Raw genomic sequence first — 16,593 nt, forward strand, 5'->3', positions numbered from 1 at the left:
TTTATTTAGCCCAACTTTTGTCACCCAATGTGGGATTAATTAGTGTAGGAATTTTTGCATATTGTACAAAACTCTATGTACATGCTTGTTCATTTTATTTAGATGGGATGGGAATCCCGATAATTCCTTGATTATAGTTAAAAAACCTGAACCTTAAACCCCTAAATCCTAAACTAGAATTTGAAAAAGAAATAAAGATCCTTAAATGAAATTTTGAAAACGTTGCTAGAATAAAAAAAAATTAAATGAGGAAAAAATAACAAATAAACTAGAAAGTCTCGTTTTTTTAGTAAAATTCCACATTTTTTACTCCTCTTCATACCAAACGGGCACCACTACACGGAACCAAAATGACCTCATTTCACACCATCGCACCTCGGAACGTCGTTGTTTCATATGTATGGGGTTGGAAAAATATACGGGAAGCGTTGGACCACAATTGGTACTTTAGCAGCAGCCTTGACATTATAGCTATTACTAATAGTAATATGTTAAGTATACGGTTAAATGCATTTTTTGTCATGTATTAGGTCATTTGGTGTTTTCGTCTTTTAACTTTTTAGGATAGCATTTTGATCCTACATCTTTTTTATTTTTGCGATTTTAATCCTTTTCTTCGCCGAAAAGGGTGAACTCAGTGAGAAAAATTACTGGAATTGTAAAAGTTTAAAAATAAATTCATGACGAAAATGCTACCTTAGAAACTTAGAGAACAAAAATGCTGATCAAAATGAGCAATAGGAATAATGTTCCAAATTTTAAAAAGTCCATAACATGTATTTTTTCTACGAGAATAGTGAACGCCAGTAAAAAAATAGGATTGAAATCTCAAAAAATAAAAAGATGCATGGGTAACATACTTCCTAGAAAGTTAATAGACGAAAACGCCAAATAATCCAAGTTATGGACAAAAAAATACATTTATGCCTTACATATAATATTAATATATTCTTATATATAAATAAATAGATATACAAGTTCTTTAGAAAAATTATATATTTTGTATTATGTATTAAAATATTTTTATATCAAATAAATATGAACTGTATATAGATATTGATGATGAAATCCAAATCATTCATCTGTTTAGTATTTAGATCTACAGATTTCTAAACGAGGGTAGAGAAGTATTTACAATTAAAATATTAAAATTTCATCAGTTAATCGGAACTGATCTACTAATCTGGGCTTTGGTTCTCCTGAAAATACTGTCGTACTTTATCTTCTCCAGTGTTCGTTTCTTCCTTTTTCTCCGGCCTCCCCAATACTCGCTTTCTTGCATATAAAGGTTAGATTAGATTAGAGGGGATTGGCTCGCGTTGCGCTAAACACATTCAAGCACGCACCTTCTTGTACTAAATTTTCTGATTTTTTACTACCTTGGATAACAAAATAAGAAATCCATCCATCTACACGCATCTGAATTTTGCTTCAAACAGTTAACTAACCGACGGCGCAATTTGTTTTCCTCGATAAAGGAGCGTTAGAATAGGAATTTACAGGAATAATTATGTCGGGAGTTTGGAGATGGAGAAAATTAAGAGAGGTAGCATTGGAGGCATCGAAGAAAGGTAAAGGTTGGTGGAGGTGGAACCACGCTCACCTCCAAAACCGGGGCTTGGTGAATTGCTTGCACGTGGGGTGTTATGTGAAGCGGAGGGAGTCTTTGATTGGAGTGCAGGAGAGATACAAGTGGGACCACGGTGGCAGCGGCAATGAGCAGCACCACACTACTCGGAGAATTAGGGCGGAGGCCAATTGCCCTCGTTGCTCCAAGCAAATGGATCTCCTCTTCACCAACCGCCCGCACCACCTCATTCCTCCCTCCTCCCCCAATCCCAATTTCGATGTACTCGATGGCGATACGCCTGTTCTTCCCACTGTTCCCAATAATAACATCATCAGTCATAATAGCAATAACAAGAGCAATAACTCTTCTACTAACACTATCCATGAGAGCAATAGTAACTTCATCAAAGATGGAGGTGGTGGTGATGGTGGTAGTGGAGGAGGAGTAGGGAACGCTTTCCAGGCAGTAAATCTTTGCCCCAATTGTAAGACGGCCTATTACTTCAGGCCCTTCAAGATGTCCCCTCTGCAGGGAAGTTTCATTGAGATTGGCAGGGTGAAAAGCAGGAATTCTGGTTCTGAGAAGAAATCAACTGATCCGCAAGACTATGGGAAGAGGCTTCGGCCCTCCTTCTGGGAGACCTTGAGGTCATATGGCGGTGAGCCACCAGAGAACTGGCCTCCACATCCGCCTCCATCAGGAAATGGGATTGCGGTGCATACCCCACCTGGTCCACCTTTTGCCCCAGGCGTCAATGTTATTAGAGCATCAGGTGGCAATGGCACTCGTAGTGGTGTTAACAATGGAGAGAAGAGCACCTGGGGTGGGTCTAATCTTGGTAAAAATTTACCCATTCCAAAGGAGATCTGCAAAAGACTTGACAAATTTGTTATTGGCCAGGAACGTGCAAAAAAGGTTGATCCTTTACTTTTTTCCTTTTTCCCTCCTATCATCAAAACTTGATGTTATATATGGTTTTGCATGTTGCTTTATGAGCTTGAACGTTACCAGTGTGTATCCTCATTTGTATACATAACTAAACAATAACTCTTTGTCCCAGATCCAGCATTTCGGAATTATCTGGTTCAAATCGGATACGGCCGATACATGACCAGATTGGTATTATCCAATTATATCACCGATAATATTGGACATTATCGGTGCCAATATAATGTGATGGTTGAGATGACTATATAAATTTATGAGTGGTGTTTACTCTTTTATGGATTTGTGAACTTCCTCATATCTTATTGTGGTTCATGCTCCTAAATTTACATAATCTTTGTCAAGCATAATCTTTGCAAGTGTAATAATGTTTTATCTCCTCTTTCTCTCTACTGCATTTTTATCAAGTAAATGTGATATTTATGGAATTAATCTGTATTACATCTGTGAAATTATGTTATAAGGGTAATATTTTTTTCTAATTGGTTGAATATTAATCTAAGCTATGATTCTTGAAGTGCCTGTACAACCCTTAAAAAGGTCATACTTGACATTAGCTTGACAAGTAATATTTTATGTTTAATTTTTTTAAGCGCTTCTGTGATTAATTTTATCAATGTTTGATATGACAAAAAACTTGGCGTGTAATATTATTGTAATTTGTGATATTTAATTTGTTTTTTAATTTTAACTATTTTTTTGAAAATTTTATAACATTGTAATATTACTGATGTGGAATATATATTCGTATCGTACGATAATATGCTGTGACTGATGTCGAATAATGCCCGCCACTTTGAACCATGATTATCAGAAGTAATCCATGTAAACTGATTCCCAAATTGTTTGAGCTTAATCATAGGTCATCGCAGCTAGCTGTTGCATACTGTTTATGTAATTTTTTTTTCAAGGATCCATGTGGTCGTTTCCATGAGTGAATGTTTATGTAACCTTGTTTCTCGGATCCATGCAGTGAATGTCTGTTTCTCACAATTAGTTTTACAAAAAGCATTTTCGCAATAAATTTGTGGTCATCTTTGTTTCAAAATGACCTGATTTCATATTTTGTTTACTGTTAATGTTGGCAGGTGCTCTCAGTGGCCGTGTACAACCACTACAAAAGGATTTATCATGCCTCCTTGCATAAAGGGTTAGCGACACATTGCCTTTCTGCTTATCTATTCATGCATTATTTTGGTACATAGTAGAAAAGGAAAAACAAACTTGATACCTCAATAAGGCAACTCCTGCTGTCTCTGCTAAATTAGACTCTTGATTTCTTGAGGTCGAAGCTCCAGTATCACAAGACTTTGGTCATGATTCATCCCAATACTTGCAAGCCTGCCAGGCAGTTATGCAATTGCCTCAATGTGTTCGAACTCTGCATCAGATTAACAGTTGAGAATCTATTCAATGACTATTTCTTCTGATTCTAAGCTCGCGTACTATTATCCTTCCGCAATTCCCCAAAATAAATGCCTTAAATCATCTCTCTAAGTCCACCTATGGTTGCTGGTCTGGGGTTTTCTTCAGCAAACTGTGCGAGTTAAGTTTCATAATGCCTGCACATAGGAAATACCAAGGAATGAGTTTGGAAGGCACGAAATTAAGATTCAGACTTGTAGAAAGGAGGATTCAGCAACTTTCCATACAGTTCCAGATTCTTTATGCCAGAGACGACCCTTGCTCTGGGACAACTCTAAGACAGTGCAATCTAGTGTCAGCATTAGCATCACCGAACTCTCTCTTCATTTTCTGTAAATCACTGAGAATTTTATCATGGCTGACCTCCAAGAATGAAAGGGGAACAAAAGCATTACTATTGATCTTGTTGTGATGTTTCATGTGGGCAGTTGAATATCTTCTAGTTCCATATTACTCATTTTATGGTCTAAATTTCTGTTTGTGTATGCTAGGTCGGAAGTTGAACCATCCACATTAGATGACGACGACAATGTAGACTTGGAAAAGAGCAATGTGCTTTTGATGGGTCCAACTGGCTCAGGTATGATTGACATGTTTCAAGCTTATATTTCTCCTGTTTGTCGGTTCAAATTGAGCTGGCTTCGCTATCTTTACTACATGAGCGTCTTCTATGCTTGTGGCTTAAATATCTCAAATAGGTTTTTGAACTGTTTATTGCATATAAATAGGGAAAACGCTACTTGCAAAAACTCTTGCTCGTTTTGTCAATGTACCTTTTGTGATTGCTGATGCAACTACTTTGACACAGGTAAGTGATTATGTTTTCACTTTCAATCAATTGTAATATAAAACTGCATGTGATAGGCCCTGGAGAAGGGGATGGGGTTGAAAAATGTAGATGCATTTATGTGCCGGCCCTAATATCTGAAATTTTCCTATGGATCGCATATTAGGTTTTATTAGGTGGGTTACATTGAATAGACTTTGTTGGTTAAGTTGTTTGCCCTTGTTAATCACGTCTATAGTGGTTGTTGCTCATGCAGGATTTCTTTACTTGGATATTAAGGTCGTCCAATAAATGCTGCAGAGTCTTAACATAAAAGATAATCTAAGAAAAAATAACCTTGGAATCTCTTGAGTCAACTTAAAATCTCGCTGAGGCCTTCTAAAGTCTCTCTTGAAGACACTTGATGGAGGACTCAGCATCAGCATTGACATTTGAATATCGCAAAAATAGACATATATCAATGGTAACGTCTAGAGTGGTTACCGAGGTAATTTGAAATGACCTTGATGTGGAGAAAGGTATTGACTATTACTTTAGGACTTGGATTTCTGTGGTTAGATTTAGTAATAGGTATTATGTAGTCATTTTAACTCCAAAATGAATCTTCCAATCTAGATCTATCGGAAAGCTTGTACAGGCGAGTTACAACTAAATAACCTTCCTTGAATTTCAGAAGAAACAAAAAATCAACTGAAAATTTGTGTTGTCTTCAGCAAATAGTCTTCATCTTTACTACATGCTGCCTGTGTATGAGCCTTTATGCTATCTCAAAAGAAGAAGACTGTAGTGTGATTACATGATCATGGAGACTGTGGCTAGCATAGTTTGTGAATACAAAATTCAAACATTATGTTTCCCCTTAAATCTGACTAGCAAATCAGTATAGTTCCCTCCCCCCTCTGAATCAGCATAGTTCCTTAACCTATATTATCCCCTGAAAGTCAATTGTAGTAAAGAAATATTTCGGAGAGGGAGGCATCACCCAATATAAAATACTTTATTATCTAATGTGGGACCATTTTTACAAAGTGAAGATGTTCTGTTGAAGATAATACTTCAGTTAGCATGTTGAATTTTCAAACTATGTTAAGAATTAAAGTATTTCAGTGCTTCATTCTCTAAGCACCCTCGAAATGACTAACAAATTGTTGCAATAACGCTGGAGAATGTGCATTACAGCGTCTAATTCATCATCAACATAGAATACTTCTTTGCATCATTAAGCTTCTGCATGAAGGACCCTAAATCCAAATTAAATGCCAATATCTTCTCATACCACAGAAAACCTTGCCATGAAAAACAAAATTTGCGTTGAAATATTAGAAATACCACAGGGTCCCATGGCAACGCAAAGCTTGCAGACTTGGTTTAACAAAATGTTATCCAAGACAAAAGTTTGGCTGTGACAACGACTTGCATAGTAAGAGGAGATAATGAGCAACTTCTAGAAGTTTGGAGTGTCCTTGCTGAGTTAGTGGAGTCTGTGCCTTAGGAATTGCCCAATAACCTTCCTCTAATGCTTGTTAAACAATGTGCAATTGATCTAGTAACTTCCCCTAACTACTCATACTGAGCATGCTGCACTTAGGAGACAAGTGAATGAGCTATTGGCTAAAGTTTTCTAATGAGGAATTGTAAGCCCTGATAGTTTGCCAGCTTAGATCACCCGAGAAAGGATGGATCTTAGCATGCAGATGTTGTGCTACTAATAGAAGTGGAACCAAATTTCCGTTTTCTATTTCTAGATTTGAAGGCACAATGGGAAATGGTCAATAAAAATGTTGTATTATCCAATATTTGTAGTTCTAGCTGTCTGGCTAGCTGCCTAACGGAACATGAGTCTAGCATCATTAATGTAGAACATGAAAACCTTTTCTTTTCAGTTCTAACTCCCCTCTGTTGTTTGTTACTTTTTTCTCATTCTCTTCAGCATATCTAAAATGAAGTTTGTGTATTTGCAGGCTGGTTACGTCGGTGAAGATGTTGAATCAATATTGTACAAATTACTCACCGTATGCTTATTATTTCTTCTTTAAATGCTTCATCTGAATTGTTATATTGAAATTCTACGGAAGCTATGAAAAAAGACTAATCGACCAATCAGGCCTGCATGTGTCAAGATTCACAACTTAAAGAAGTTAAAAGTGGTTCAACGTACCTAGGCTGAAAATATGCTGTAATTATATTAATCAGTTTGTGAAGGTGAAGAGATTTCTGAATTCTGATGCAAATAGAATTCAGGATTACAAATAGTCCCCGAAAATTTAAATTGTGAATCGTGAATAGTTGAGTTTATGTTGTAAGTATGAAATTCTCCATTACTCTGCATTTTGGATGCCTTTGCATTCAGGGTTCATCATGATGCTATGTTACTCTAGTGGTCTTTTTACCAAGTGTAACATTTGACATGGACTCGCAAGTTGGCAGTCACTGCATGTGGTTAAGTTTATGTTTTTGCCGGAAAATGGCAGTTTCAGTTTTGTCTTACATTAGTGTATGAATTAAACTTACTATGTCAATTTTCAATTTGCTTCAAGGTTGCTGAATTTAATGTGCAAGCTGCACAACAAGGGATGGTGTACATAGATGAAGTTGATAAGATAACGAAGAAGGTTCTCGTCTTTCCTGTACTATTCCTTGGAGATTTGATGAAATTTTTGTATGTCGTTCTAGTTTACAGTAATTTCTGTTTGTTTGGTGTTAAGGCTGAGAGCTTGAATATCAGCAGAGATGTCTCTGGTGAGGGTGTTCAGCAGGCTCTGTTGAAAATGCTGGAAGGGACTGTAAGTTATAGTGCTCTTGTCAAGATTGATTTTCTTTGGGTGAATTATATGTGTTTCATCTGTGCATGACAACATGTGACCACCTCCACAAGAAATTACATTTTGTTTCTGTTACTAAATGACTTTTAGGGTGCACATGAACTAGGCTGCTCATGAATGGCTAGGTCTTCCGTTTGTGTAGAGTTCTCTACGTCTCATCTATTTATATACGCTACAAAAGCTTGGATAAATTTATAAGGCTCTTACGGACAATCTTTAGAATGGTGTAACTGGTAGTCGATAAATTGCTTCATAACACAGGGCCTTCCCATGTTAGGGACTGAAAAAGCATACACATTCATTTTATGATCAAAGGGAGCAAGGAACGTCCTGACTTGTAGTCCCACCACCACAACCATTTACGACTTAGTGTGAGTCATTGCCTCATTAAGAGTATCAGCATCTTTTTACCTTAGTGGGTGTGTTGGGGACCTTAATTGTTAAATTTCTTTCCCTTTCATATTTCAACTTTTAGGTGAGGCGATCATTCAAAATACCTAGTCCTTGTACATGCAAGTTCCAATATAAAAGTTTGGCATCATATAGAATCATGGTAAAAAAACAACTTAGTAAACTATGTTTTCTATTTTTGTGTATCTGGAAGGCACATGTCCTCGGGGAATACTACTTGACTAAAATTGTATTATTTAGAAAGTCCCATAAGTTGACTTTTTGTTGTACAAGACACTAGGTTTATTTGTGGGCCTCCCTTGGGACATGTAGAGAGATTGGGCAGAATTTTGTGTATTGGGGGGGGGGGGGGGGTTCTGGGAAAAAGACAATGAGGTGATGAATTGCTTTTTCTCTCCATATTGGGCTCTTCCTCATCAATATTCTGGAGATTGTCTTTCTGCCTGGTCAATAGTCAATGCTTTTTGTTTCTTGTAAAATCTTTATTAGCAACAACTTTGTCATGAAATCCCCTTGATTGAAATTATAATTTCAAAGTTTGTGAGGACAATTTGTCCCCTTTCTTGTGAACTATGCTCTTCTGCATTTGTTCGCTTTTATCTCTCTCCCAGCGTCTATCTGCCTCTCATGAAAGCCTCCAGAATTTGAGACAAAGTAACAAACTGGAAAAGTGTGCTGCTGTGAACCTCTCTCCAGTAGAGTAGAAACCTATTATCTGCCAGTGAGCAGCTTTATTGGTTTATCTAGCCACTGGCTACTGGTTTCACTAGTTTGATAAGTTATCTGCATATCACAAACAAGTGCCACACTTTTGTAATTGATGCCATTGCCTGCAGATATTTTAAGCAAATGTCATACTCTCACACCCATTTGTTTATGCCAGATAGTAAATGTTCCCGAAAAAGGGGCTAGGAAGCACCCTCGGGGCGATAATATTCAGGTATTATGGTCCTAATTGTCTTCTGTTTGTTCAAATTTCTTGTCAGCTCCCATACTGAATCTTCTTTTCATTTGTATCATTAATGTTTGAAGTAACAATTACAGCATATGTACTATCTAATCTGTGCATGGATCACATATTTTTCAAAACATGAAAGAAGTATGTTTATTCAAGCAAAAATAAACAAGAGCAGGAAAAGGAAAATTGAGGAAGGGAAATACAGAGCTGTTAGTCGATCCCTTCCTCTTTCTCCTATATTTACTAAGTGAATAGGAAATATGAAGACAACAGTATAAAGGCAAGATATTTTGAATGCCCAACAAATCTTGATGGATGAATCACGAGGAAGAGGGACTAGGAACATTTAAGAACCTACTAGTTTTTTTCTGGTGGAGTTTGATCTTGAGGTTTCAATAACACTTATCCTATACTCATCGGTCATGGAACGTACAACTTGGTTTGGGAGACTATACAAAATCAATCACCAAAAGTTCAACACTATGGTCTTCCAAGTCAGGCGCTCAATTTGAATTCATAATTTTGTTCTGCACTTCATTTCCGAAACTTGTTTTTCGTTACCAAGAGCAAGTTTTCAGTATGGCTTAGTATGAGATTTTTGTTTAATTGGTAATTCGACGTCATTCTCATAGATTCTAATTGTGGAGTGGAGAAAGTCATAAAGAAATAGTAACCAGAAGGGTAAGAAAAAAAGTGTCATTCATGTGCCCCATATCAGCTTTGAAGTCTTAAAATTCCTATCAGGTGAATTTTGAAGTTTCTTGATCACACTTTCTCTTGCATGTATTGTTGGTTACTAGATTATATGGACTAGATGAGTGATGGTTGGCCAGTCTCATAGATATACTGGACTGTTAAATGTAAAATTTATTAATGAAATAAAAATTGCAATGGTAGAAAAGATGGTGACATTCATGTTAGGATTCTTTGTCACACTTGTTTTTAATGTCTTATTTCTGTTGGTAATACTGTTCTCCCCTTTCTATTGTGGCTTGTGATAGATTATTCCTTTATAATTGTGACCATCGCTCTTTACTAAGCATATAATTAGTTATCTTTCTATGTTTTCTCCAGATAGATACTAAAGACATCCTTTTTATATGTGGAGGAGCATTTGTTGATTTAGAGAAAACTATTTCTGAGAGGTGATTTTCCATGTGCACTATCTCCTCCTCATCTGGATGCTCTCTCAAATTGTACTATTGCTTGTTACTTTTAACTTAAATGATCTTAACAATGAAATGTGACTATGTTTTACCAGACGGCAGGATTCATCAATTGGGTTTGGAGCTCCTGTACGCGCTAACATGAGAGCAGGTGGAGTGATTGATGCTGCCGTAACATCATCTCTGCTTGAATCTGTAAGAATAAGGAGCTCGGAATATCTAAGCTATATCATTTGCTATCCTGGATTAAAGAGAATAATTATAATTAGCTCTAAGCTTTATTTCATGTCTGAAAAATTGATATTTTACAGGTTGAAAGTAGTGATCTTATAGCTTATGGTCTCATACCAGAATTTATTGGCCGCTTCCCTATTCTGGTTAGTTTGTCAGCCCTTACAGAAGACCAACTTGTTCAGGTATAATGACACTGTTTTACTAGTTAAGTTTCCCTCTTTTTATCTCATTTTATGCAGACAGGTGATTAATTTTACTTTGCCCAGCTAGGATGTCTCAACTGTTTAAATATTACTGAGAATTGCGATACATGGTCTTGGATGAGGATTGGTTATTTTCTTATTCGCTCTTCGTCTTTCTCTACATATCTAAACTTTTTCTTTGTTGCCATCTTATTACTCGTTTACATTTTGTTAACACACACATAAATGCATGTAAGATAGGTTAGATATCCTTTACTTGGTGGGTATGCATTTGACTGAAGTTCTCTGCCAAGTTATGCATTACGATTTATTTTCTTCTCTCATTTCGTCTACAGGTCCTGATGGAACCAAAAAATGCTCTTGGTAAGCAGTACAAGAAGTTATTTAAGATGAATAACGTAAGCCTTTTTTGCTTCATCATGCAAGCTGGTACTCTTTGTATCCTTGGTCCATTGAGAATTCTTGACACTAAACCAATTAACTTGTTTGAGTATGCATAAAATTCCAGGTAAAATTACATTTCACTGAAAAAGCCTTACGACTGATTTCCAATAAAGCAATGACCAAAAATACTGGTGCTAGAGGATTAAGAGCCATACTGGAAAATCTTCTAACAGATGCTATGTATGAGGTAAATGTAGTTATTGTGGACATCAGGTTTATGGTTATATCACATTTTTTTAGTGCTAGCTTTTAGCCATAACCATTACTTTGTCCTGTTTAGATTCCAGATGCGAAGACTGGAAAAGATAGAGTAGATGCTGTGGTCATTGACGATGAATCAGTGGGTAAAATAAATGAACCTGGATGTGGCGGGAAAATACTTCGTGGAGATGGTGCTTTGGAGAGATACCTTGCAGAGGCCAACTTCAAAGATCAGGCGGTATGATATAGTGCACATTATAGTAGATTAGAGTTTCAATTGGCTTCTACTGAAACAGGAATCTTATTCTCCAGGAAGAAAATGGTGCAGCTGAAGCAGAGCTGCAGGAAGGTGAATTGGAGGTCACATCAAGAGCAATGAGCATGTAGCATTTATTACAAGTAGTTCCAACTTTGTAAAATAGTTTTTTCTGCCTATCTCATTGTATTGTAAAACTTATTCATTTATAGTTTGTAGCCGTCACCTTCTCTGCATACATAGAAGATAGTTGAGTTGTAACAAAAAAAGAAAAATTTGAGTGGACGATAAGAGGTATAGGATTCAAGAAAGGTACAATTTTCACAATTAGTGCCTAATCCGGGCAATTACAACACCAAAATATTCTCATGTAACAAGAGGGTTAATAATTCTGAGCTAATGAAGTGCTGTAGTTGTTTGTCAACAAAAATACATGGATGCAACTGCAAAGATTGAAGGCATGGTGTAAAGTTGCGGTATTGCTATGATAAATGTTGTCAATCTTGGCGTGTAGGAATGATCATTGGATGACATTATGCAAATGCTTCATACAATGCTCAAAAATTAAGACATAAAAGTAAGACATAAATACACAATATTATTACGTAATGATTTTTTATTTCAGTTAAATGATTTGTCTTAAGCCGTGGATGAGCTACTTGATGAAGGTTCTCTCTCAATGGATTATCATGGGTTACAAATAAATTAAAGCATCATTGTAGAAGTCCAGCTGATCTATCTAACACAAAAGAAACCATCATAAATTGCAGGAACAGATGCTATACCGTCAAATTACAGGAGTGGGTGACTTCTGGATAAGTGCTGTCATTGCATCCTTTGAATTTACCCAACTAATGTTGGAATTCTTTTTGCAACTGCGGTACATATATATTTTTCATGAATTTTTCTAGTCGAGGCATGTGTGATACCTTTACTTAAATCCACTTGGAATCAGTTACGTTTGTAGGTGAGCGCACAAGCGAGGGAGAGTGAGCATGAGAGTAAAATGATGGTCAAAATCGGGATATCCAGCCATAAAAAGAAATATTAAGTATCATCGTGATTTAGGCATAACAAGAAATATCAGTGCTTGGCATTAGACAAGGCTCAACGATGACATCAGATCAATCAAATTTGTAATGCTTATCGACAGCTTCAGAAACATCCCAAGTGCAGCTCATTCCCTTGGGGAAGACAACCAAGTCACCCGCAACAATTTGAACTGCCTCATCAGATCCATCAGGGTAGACCTTAACGTTTCCTTCCAATAGGTAGCATGTCTCTTTGGAAGAGTATGTCCAAGGAAACTTGCTTGGAGGGCATCCCCACCTATTTTCAGAGATAAAGAATCATTAAAGCCAGCAAGAATCCATATAATATAAGGCCATTTGAAAAGCGAAACCACACCTCACTAATTTTTTGCCCTCATAAATCTTGTTATTAAAGCTCTACTGACCTTGCCCCTTCAAATTGTTTAAGAATTTCTCCCTCAAAGCTTCTATTGACTATTTTTGCACCCACGTGTTATTATGTTTAAGCATTCATGAATAAGAAGAAAGGTAATGTATAGATCAAAATACTCCTTAGGAGCACAGTTCATCTGGAAGAATCTCTAAATTTGAATTGGCAGCAAAGAGAACAACCAAAAGAGAAAACTTTTGTTAAATTAAGTAGGAAGAAACAGTTTAGTATATGACGTGATTACCTACAACTGAATTTGACAATGTAGTCAATCTGTTGTAGTTGGTGACCATGATACTTGTCCCACACACATGATCGTGTGCATTTCTTTTTTAAGTAATAAGGAGGCTTTTGTAACTTCTTGAGATGGGATATATAGTATGCAAAGGAGAACGAACTTGGACGACTGTCCAAATTAGCTGTGTGGCAAAGGGCCAGACTTTTCAACGAGTAAAGGTAACTTGTGTTTTAGAGGGAGAAATCTGTAGTACTGATGCCTTTGTTTACACAAACCGGACGCCCAACACATGAATGGAACTGCTTCTGTTCAAATTGATGTGCTTTGAAACATTTTACGTCATTTTTAAGATAAATATGAAAAATGAACTCAATCAGTCACAATGGTAAGATAGAGTTTAGTTGTATCAGAATTGGTAAAGCCAGACATGCGTGTACCCGTTACTCCTATGAAGTGCCTGAGTACCATGAGGATTGAACGCGAATTATCAAAAATGAATTTGGATAACCCTGACAAAAGCAATTCTAAAGTCTGGAACAACAGAGCAGGAACAGGCGGCAGATTGACGTATCATAATGGATGCATAACAAGAAACGGGAAAGAAAAAATGAGAGACGACAAGGGGCCCCAGATACATACTTGGGCCAAGAGCGAACACCGAGCTCGGAAAGCTTAGATTCAGGAGGGCTTTTAACGATCTTGATACCCAATTTCTCTATTTCCTTTGTTGTGGAGGCCATTATTTTGGAACTGGAAGAACTGAGACGGTAGATGTAGCGGTGGTGGCGGCTGGAGTAGCTTCCTACTGATCCAGTGACCAAGATTGTCCCGGTTGCACCTTTTCTTGATACTGAGCAAACGGGGTGTTTGGTTACAGATTTAAAGCCGTTCAGATGAGGAAAAGAAGCTCCTACTGTTATCCCAAAAGTGGCCATTTCAATAGAATTTTCTTGTTTTTTTTGGGCACCAACAAAGGCTACTGACTAGTGGGTAGAAGGAGATGAGGTGCTAGCACTAAAATCCACAACTTGTTGCTCTTATTACTCTCCACCAATATGACAAATCTATGTATATATACATCCAATCATCACCTTAATTATTCATAAAAAAAAATAATAATCATCAAATTTGATTTGGTAAAAGTTGAGGCAATAATATCCACCACTAGGTATTGATAAATCATTACATCACCTTTTGCAAATTGAAGCCGAGGTAAATAAACAATGAACAGAAATCAAATATCTGAGTTTGAATTAATGATATTGAACAAGGCAATTAGTTTAATTTCTCACTAGTTTAAGTAACATTTTATCTTTTCCTTTCGCAAAGAATAATTATGTATATATTTTTCATTACACTTAAATTTCATTACAAACACCAATATTACAGTATCACATAAATAATAAGATTATTAGTACAACAAAATTACTAATTTATAACTATATATGTAGATGCTTCACTAGTAATAGTAGAAATAGTATATAAGGCACATTCATATGTGTGCGTAAGATTCAATTTTTAAAAATTTTAGCATATATATTAATTGAATAAATAAAAAATTATTGGAACAACAAAAAGAGATCGAAAGTTAATAAGAGAGACAAATGGAAAGTTGAGAAGGGATAGATATAAAATAAAGATTAATAAAATAATTAATTTAAAGAATAACAGACAAAAAAATTAAAGAAGTTTTAACATAAAAGGTTAGTAAGAAAGCAATCTACCACTGACAGTAACAAGACAATTAGAATATTCAAACACCAGTGGTCATAATATTAACAAGGATAATTTGGAGCCAAATCTCAAAATTTTGAAATATTAACCTTATTCATTACCACAATAACAAATGCTCATCTGTAATAGGTAAGGATAATTACACTCTATTCTTCTCAAATTTGGTGTTATTAATATAAATTTTCTATAGTTTCAAAAATTATATTTAATATCTCTATGGTGTCCTCTGATTCTTACAGCTAAGTCCATTCATTAGTAAAAATTTACTGAATTTGCTAATATTAACTAAAAAATTAAATAAAAATTGATATTTATTCTCAATTCACTTATTATTGGTTTATTACAGATCATACAACATACAAACTTTTTCCGACTAAACTATTTTTATAACAGTAAAGATATACCTCCCCACATGCATTAATGTGTAAAAATATAAAAGAATAATTTGGTCATAAAAAGATTTATGTGATCTATAATAAATCAGTAATAAGTCAATTATGGTAAATATGGACTTTTATCCATTTTTTTTAATATCAATAAATTCAATAAATTTTGACTAATGAAGGAACTTATTTGTTAAATGAAAGCAAATTTTAAAGGTACTAAATGTAACTTTTCAAATTATAGAAATTTATATATAATTACACTAAATCTCAAAAACGAAAATATAATATTACACCTAAAAGATATGATTATAATATATGGAATATTTCTCATAAACAACAAAGAATACTTTACCCAAAAAAAAAAAAAAAAAGCAGCAAAGCACATCTTGTTTTGATTTGTGATGCTATAACAAAAAATGAAAGATTAGAAATAATTAGATCAATTACAAACAACATAAAATAAAAAAATAATTGATGTGGTCGAGGTTTTTATAAAGGTATAAAAATTGAGAATTCTATCTACGGCACAAACGCGCACCAGGTGAAGTGCGATTTTCGAGGGAGCAAGAGAAATAGTCAAATCAATGAATGGTCCTCCTCCTTAAAAAAATAATATATTTGGTATTTATAGTAGTGTTGAAAGTTATATGGTGTGGTGAATTGCATTTGTTTAATGTGTGCCTCATATATGTTAAATTATTTTTTTACCCTTGCAATTTAATAATTTTTACCAATATACATTAATAATGCTCATTTTTCATCTCCTGTCTCTCTATTTTCTTCCTGATAGAAAAAATAATCATTCATTATTATTTTGATGGAGAGCTTGAATCACCGTGTAACCGTTACTTTATTTTTTTGAATCTGGACAGACCTCTAGTCTTTATGTATTGGAGTTAGTTGCGCTTAATAACCATCATATTGTTGATCCGGGTCGAATTATTCGATCTCCTGAGATGATCTCACCGCTGATCGACTAACTCTTCCGAAACAGATTTTGGATCCCCTGAGAATAAAACACGAACCGTGAGCTCGTCGGGCACGTCCCCGACAATGACCCTCCGACGCTCAAGTTAGGTTGATCGAGTGAAATGTATGCGATCTCAAAGTTCGATCTCAATTAATGCATAACAGTTACCTTAATAACGGCGTTTCGGGGTCTATTTATAGAACATAGCTGGACACTGTTGACTGGGCCACGTGGCCTTATCCTGCTGGTTCACGTTCTGATCGAACGGTCGTCATTGTCCGGGTCTTCAATCAGTCTGTGCGACCCGGGTCGGGTCCTCTGCGACCTGCCCGCTACAAAACACGCGGATCTTGATCGCGAAAATGACTATAATGCCCCTAAT

General features: G+C 35.8%; 2 protein-coding genes across 3 annotated transcripts; one reads left to right on the forward strand and one right to left on the reverse strand.

Annotated features, from left to right (window-relative positions):
* Positions 1–1,138: 1,138 nt before the first annotated feature.
* LOC105174555 (ATP-dependent Clp protease) lies at positions 1,139–11,783 on the forward strand. 2 transcript variants are annotated; one of them, XM_088877431.1, is made up of 15 exons: positions 1,139–2,485; positions 3,604–3,665; positions 4,432–4,520; positions 4,669–4,748; positions 6,689–6,739; positions 7,265–7,339; positions 7,433–7,510; positions 8,844–8,900; positions 9,993–10,063; positions 10,180–10,279; positions 10,396–10,500; positions 10,857–10,919; positions 11,030–11,152; positions 11,246–11,404; positions 11,463–11,783. In XM_088877431.1, exons 1-15 carry the CDS (start codon positions 1,511–1,513, stop codon positions 11,496–11,498), a joined length of 2,124 nt encoding a protein of 707 aa, XP_088733557.1. In that variant the 5' UTR covers positions 1,139–1,510; the 3' UTR covers positions 11,499–11,783. The 2 variants fall into 2 exon arrangements, with proteins under 2 accessions (XP_088733557.1, XP_011095003.2); XM_011096701.3 differs by having other exon boundaries at positions 1,142–2,485; positions 11,479–11,783.
* A 646-nt stretch (positions 11,784–12,429) lies between these two features.
* Positions 12,430–14,156, reverse strand: LOC105174565 (RmlC-like cupins superfamily protein). The gene is made up of 2 exons (XM_011096712.3): positions 13,761–14,156; positions 12,430–12,751 (listed from the first exon to the last, which is right to left on the reverse strand). The coding sequence occupies exons 1-2, from the start codon at positions 14,054–14,056 to the stop codon at positions 12,547–12,549; spliced, it is 501 nt and encodes a 166-aa protein (XP_011095014.1). The 5' UTR covers positions 14,057–14,156; the 3' UTR covers positions 12,430–12,546.
* Between the last annotated feature and the right edge of the window lie 2,437 nt (positions 14,157–16,593).

This window comes from Sesamum indicum, linkage group LG2 (genome assembly GCF_026168435.1).
Source record: "Sesamum indicum cultivar Baizhima isolate 11 linkage group LG2, ASM2616843v1, whole genome shotgun sequence".
Classification (NCBI taxonomy): Eukaryota; Viridiplantae; Streptophyta; class Magnoliopsida; order Lamiales; family Pedaliaceae; genus Sesamum; species Sesamum indicum.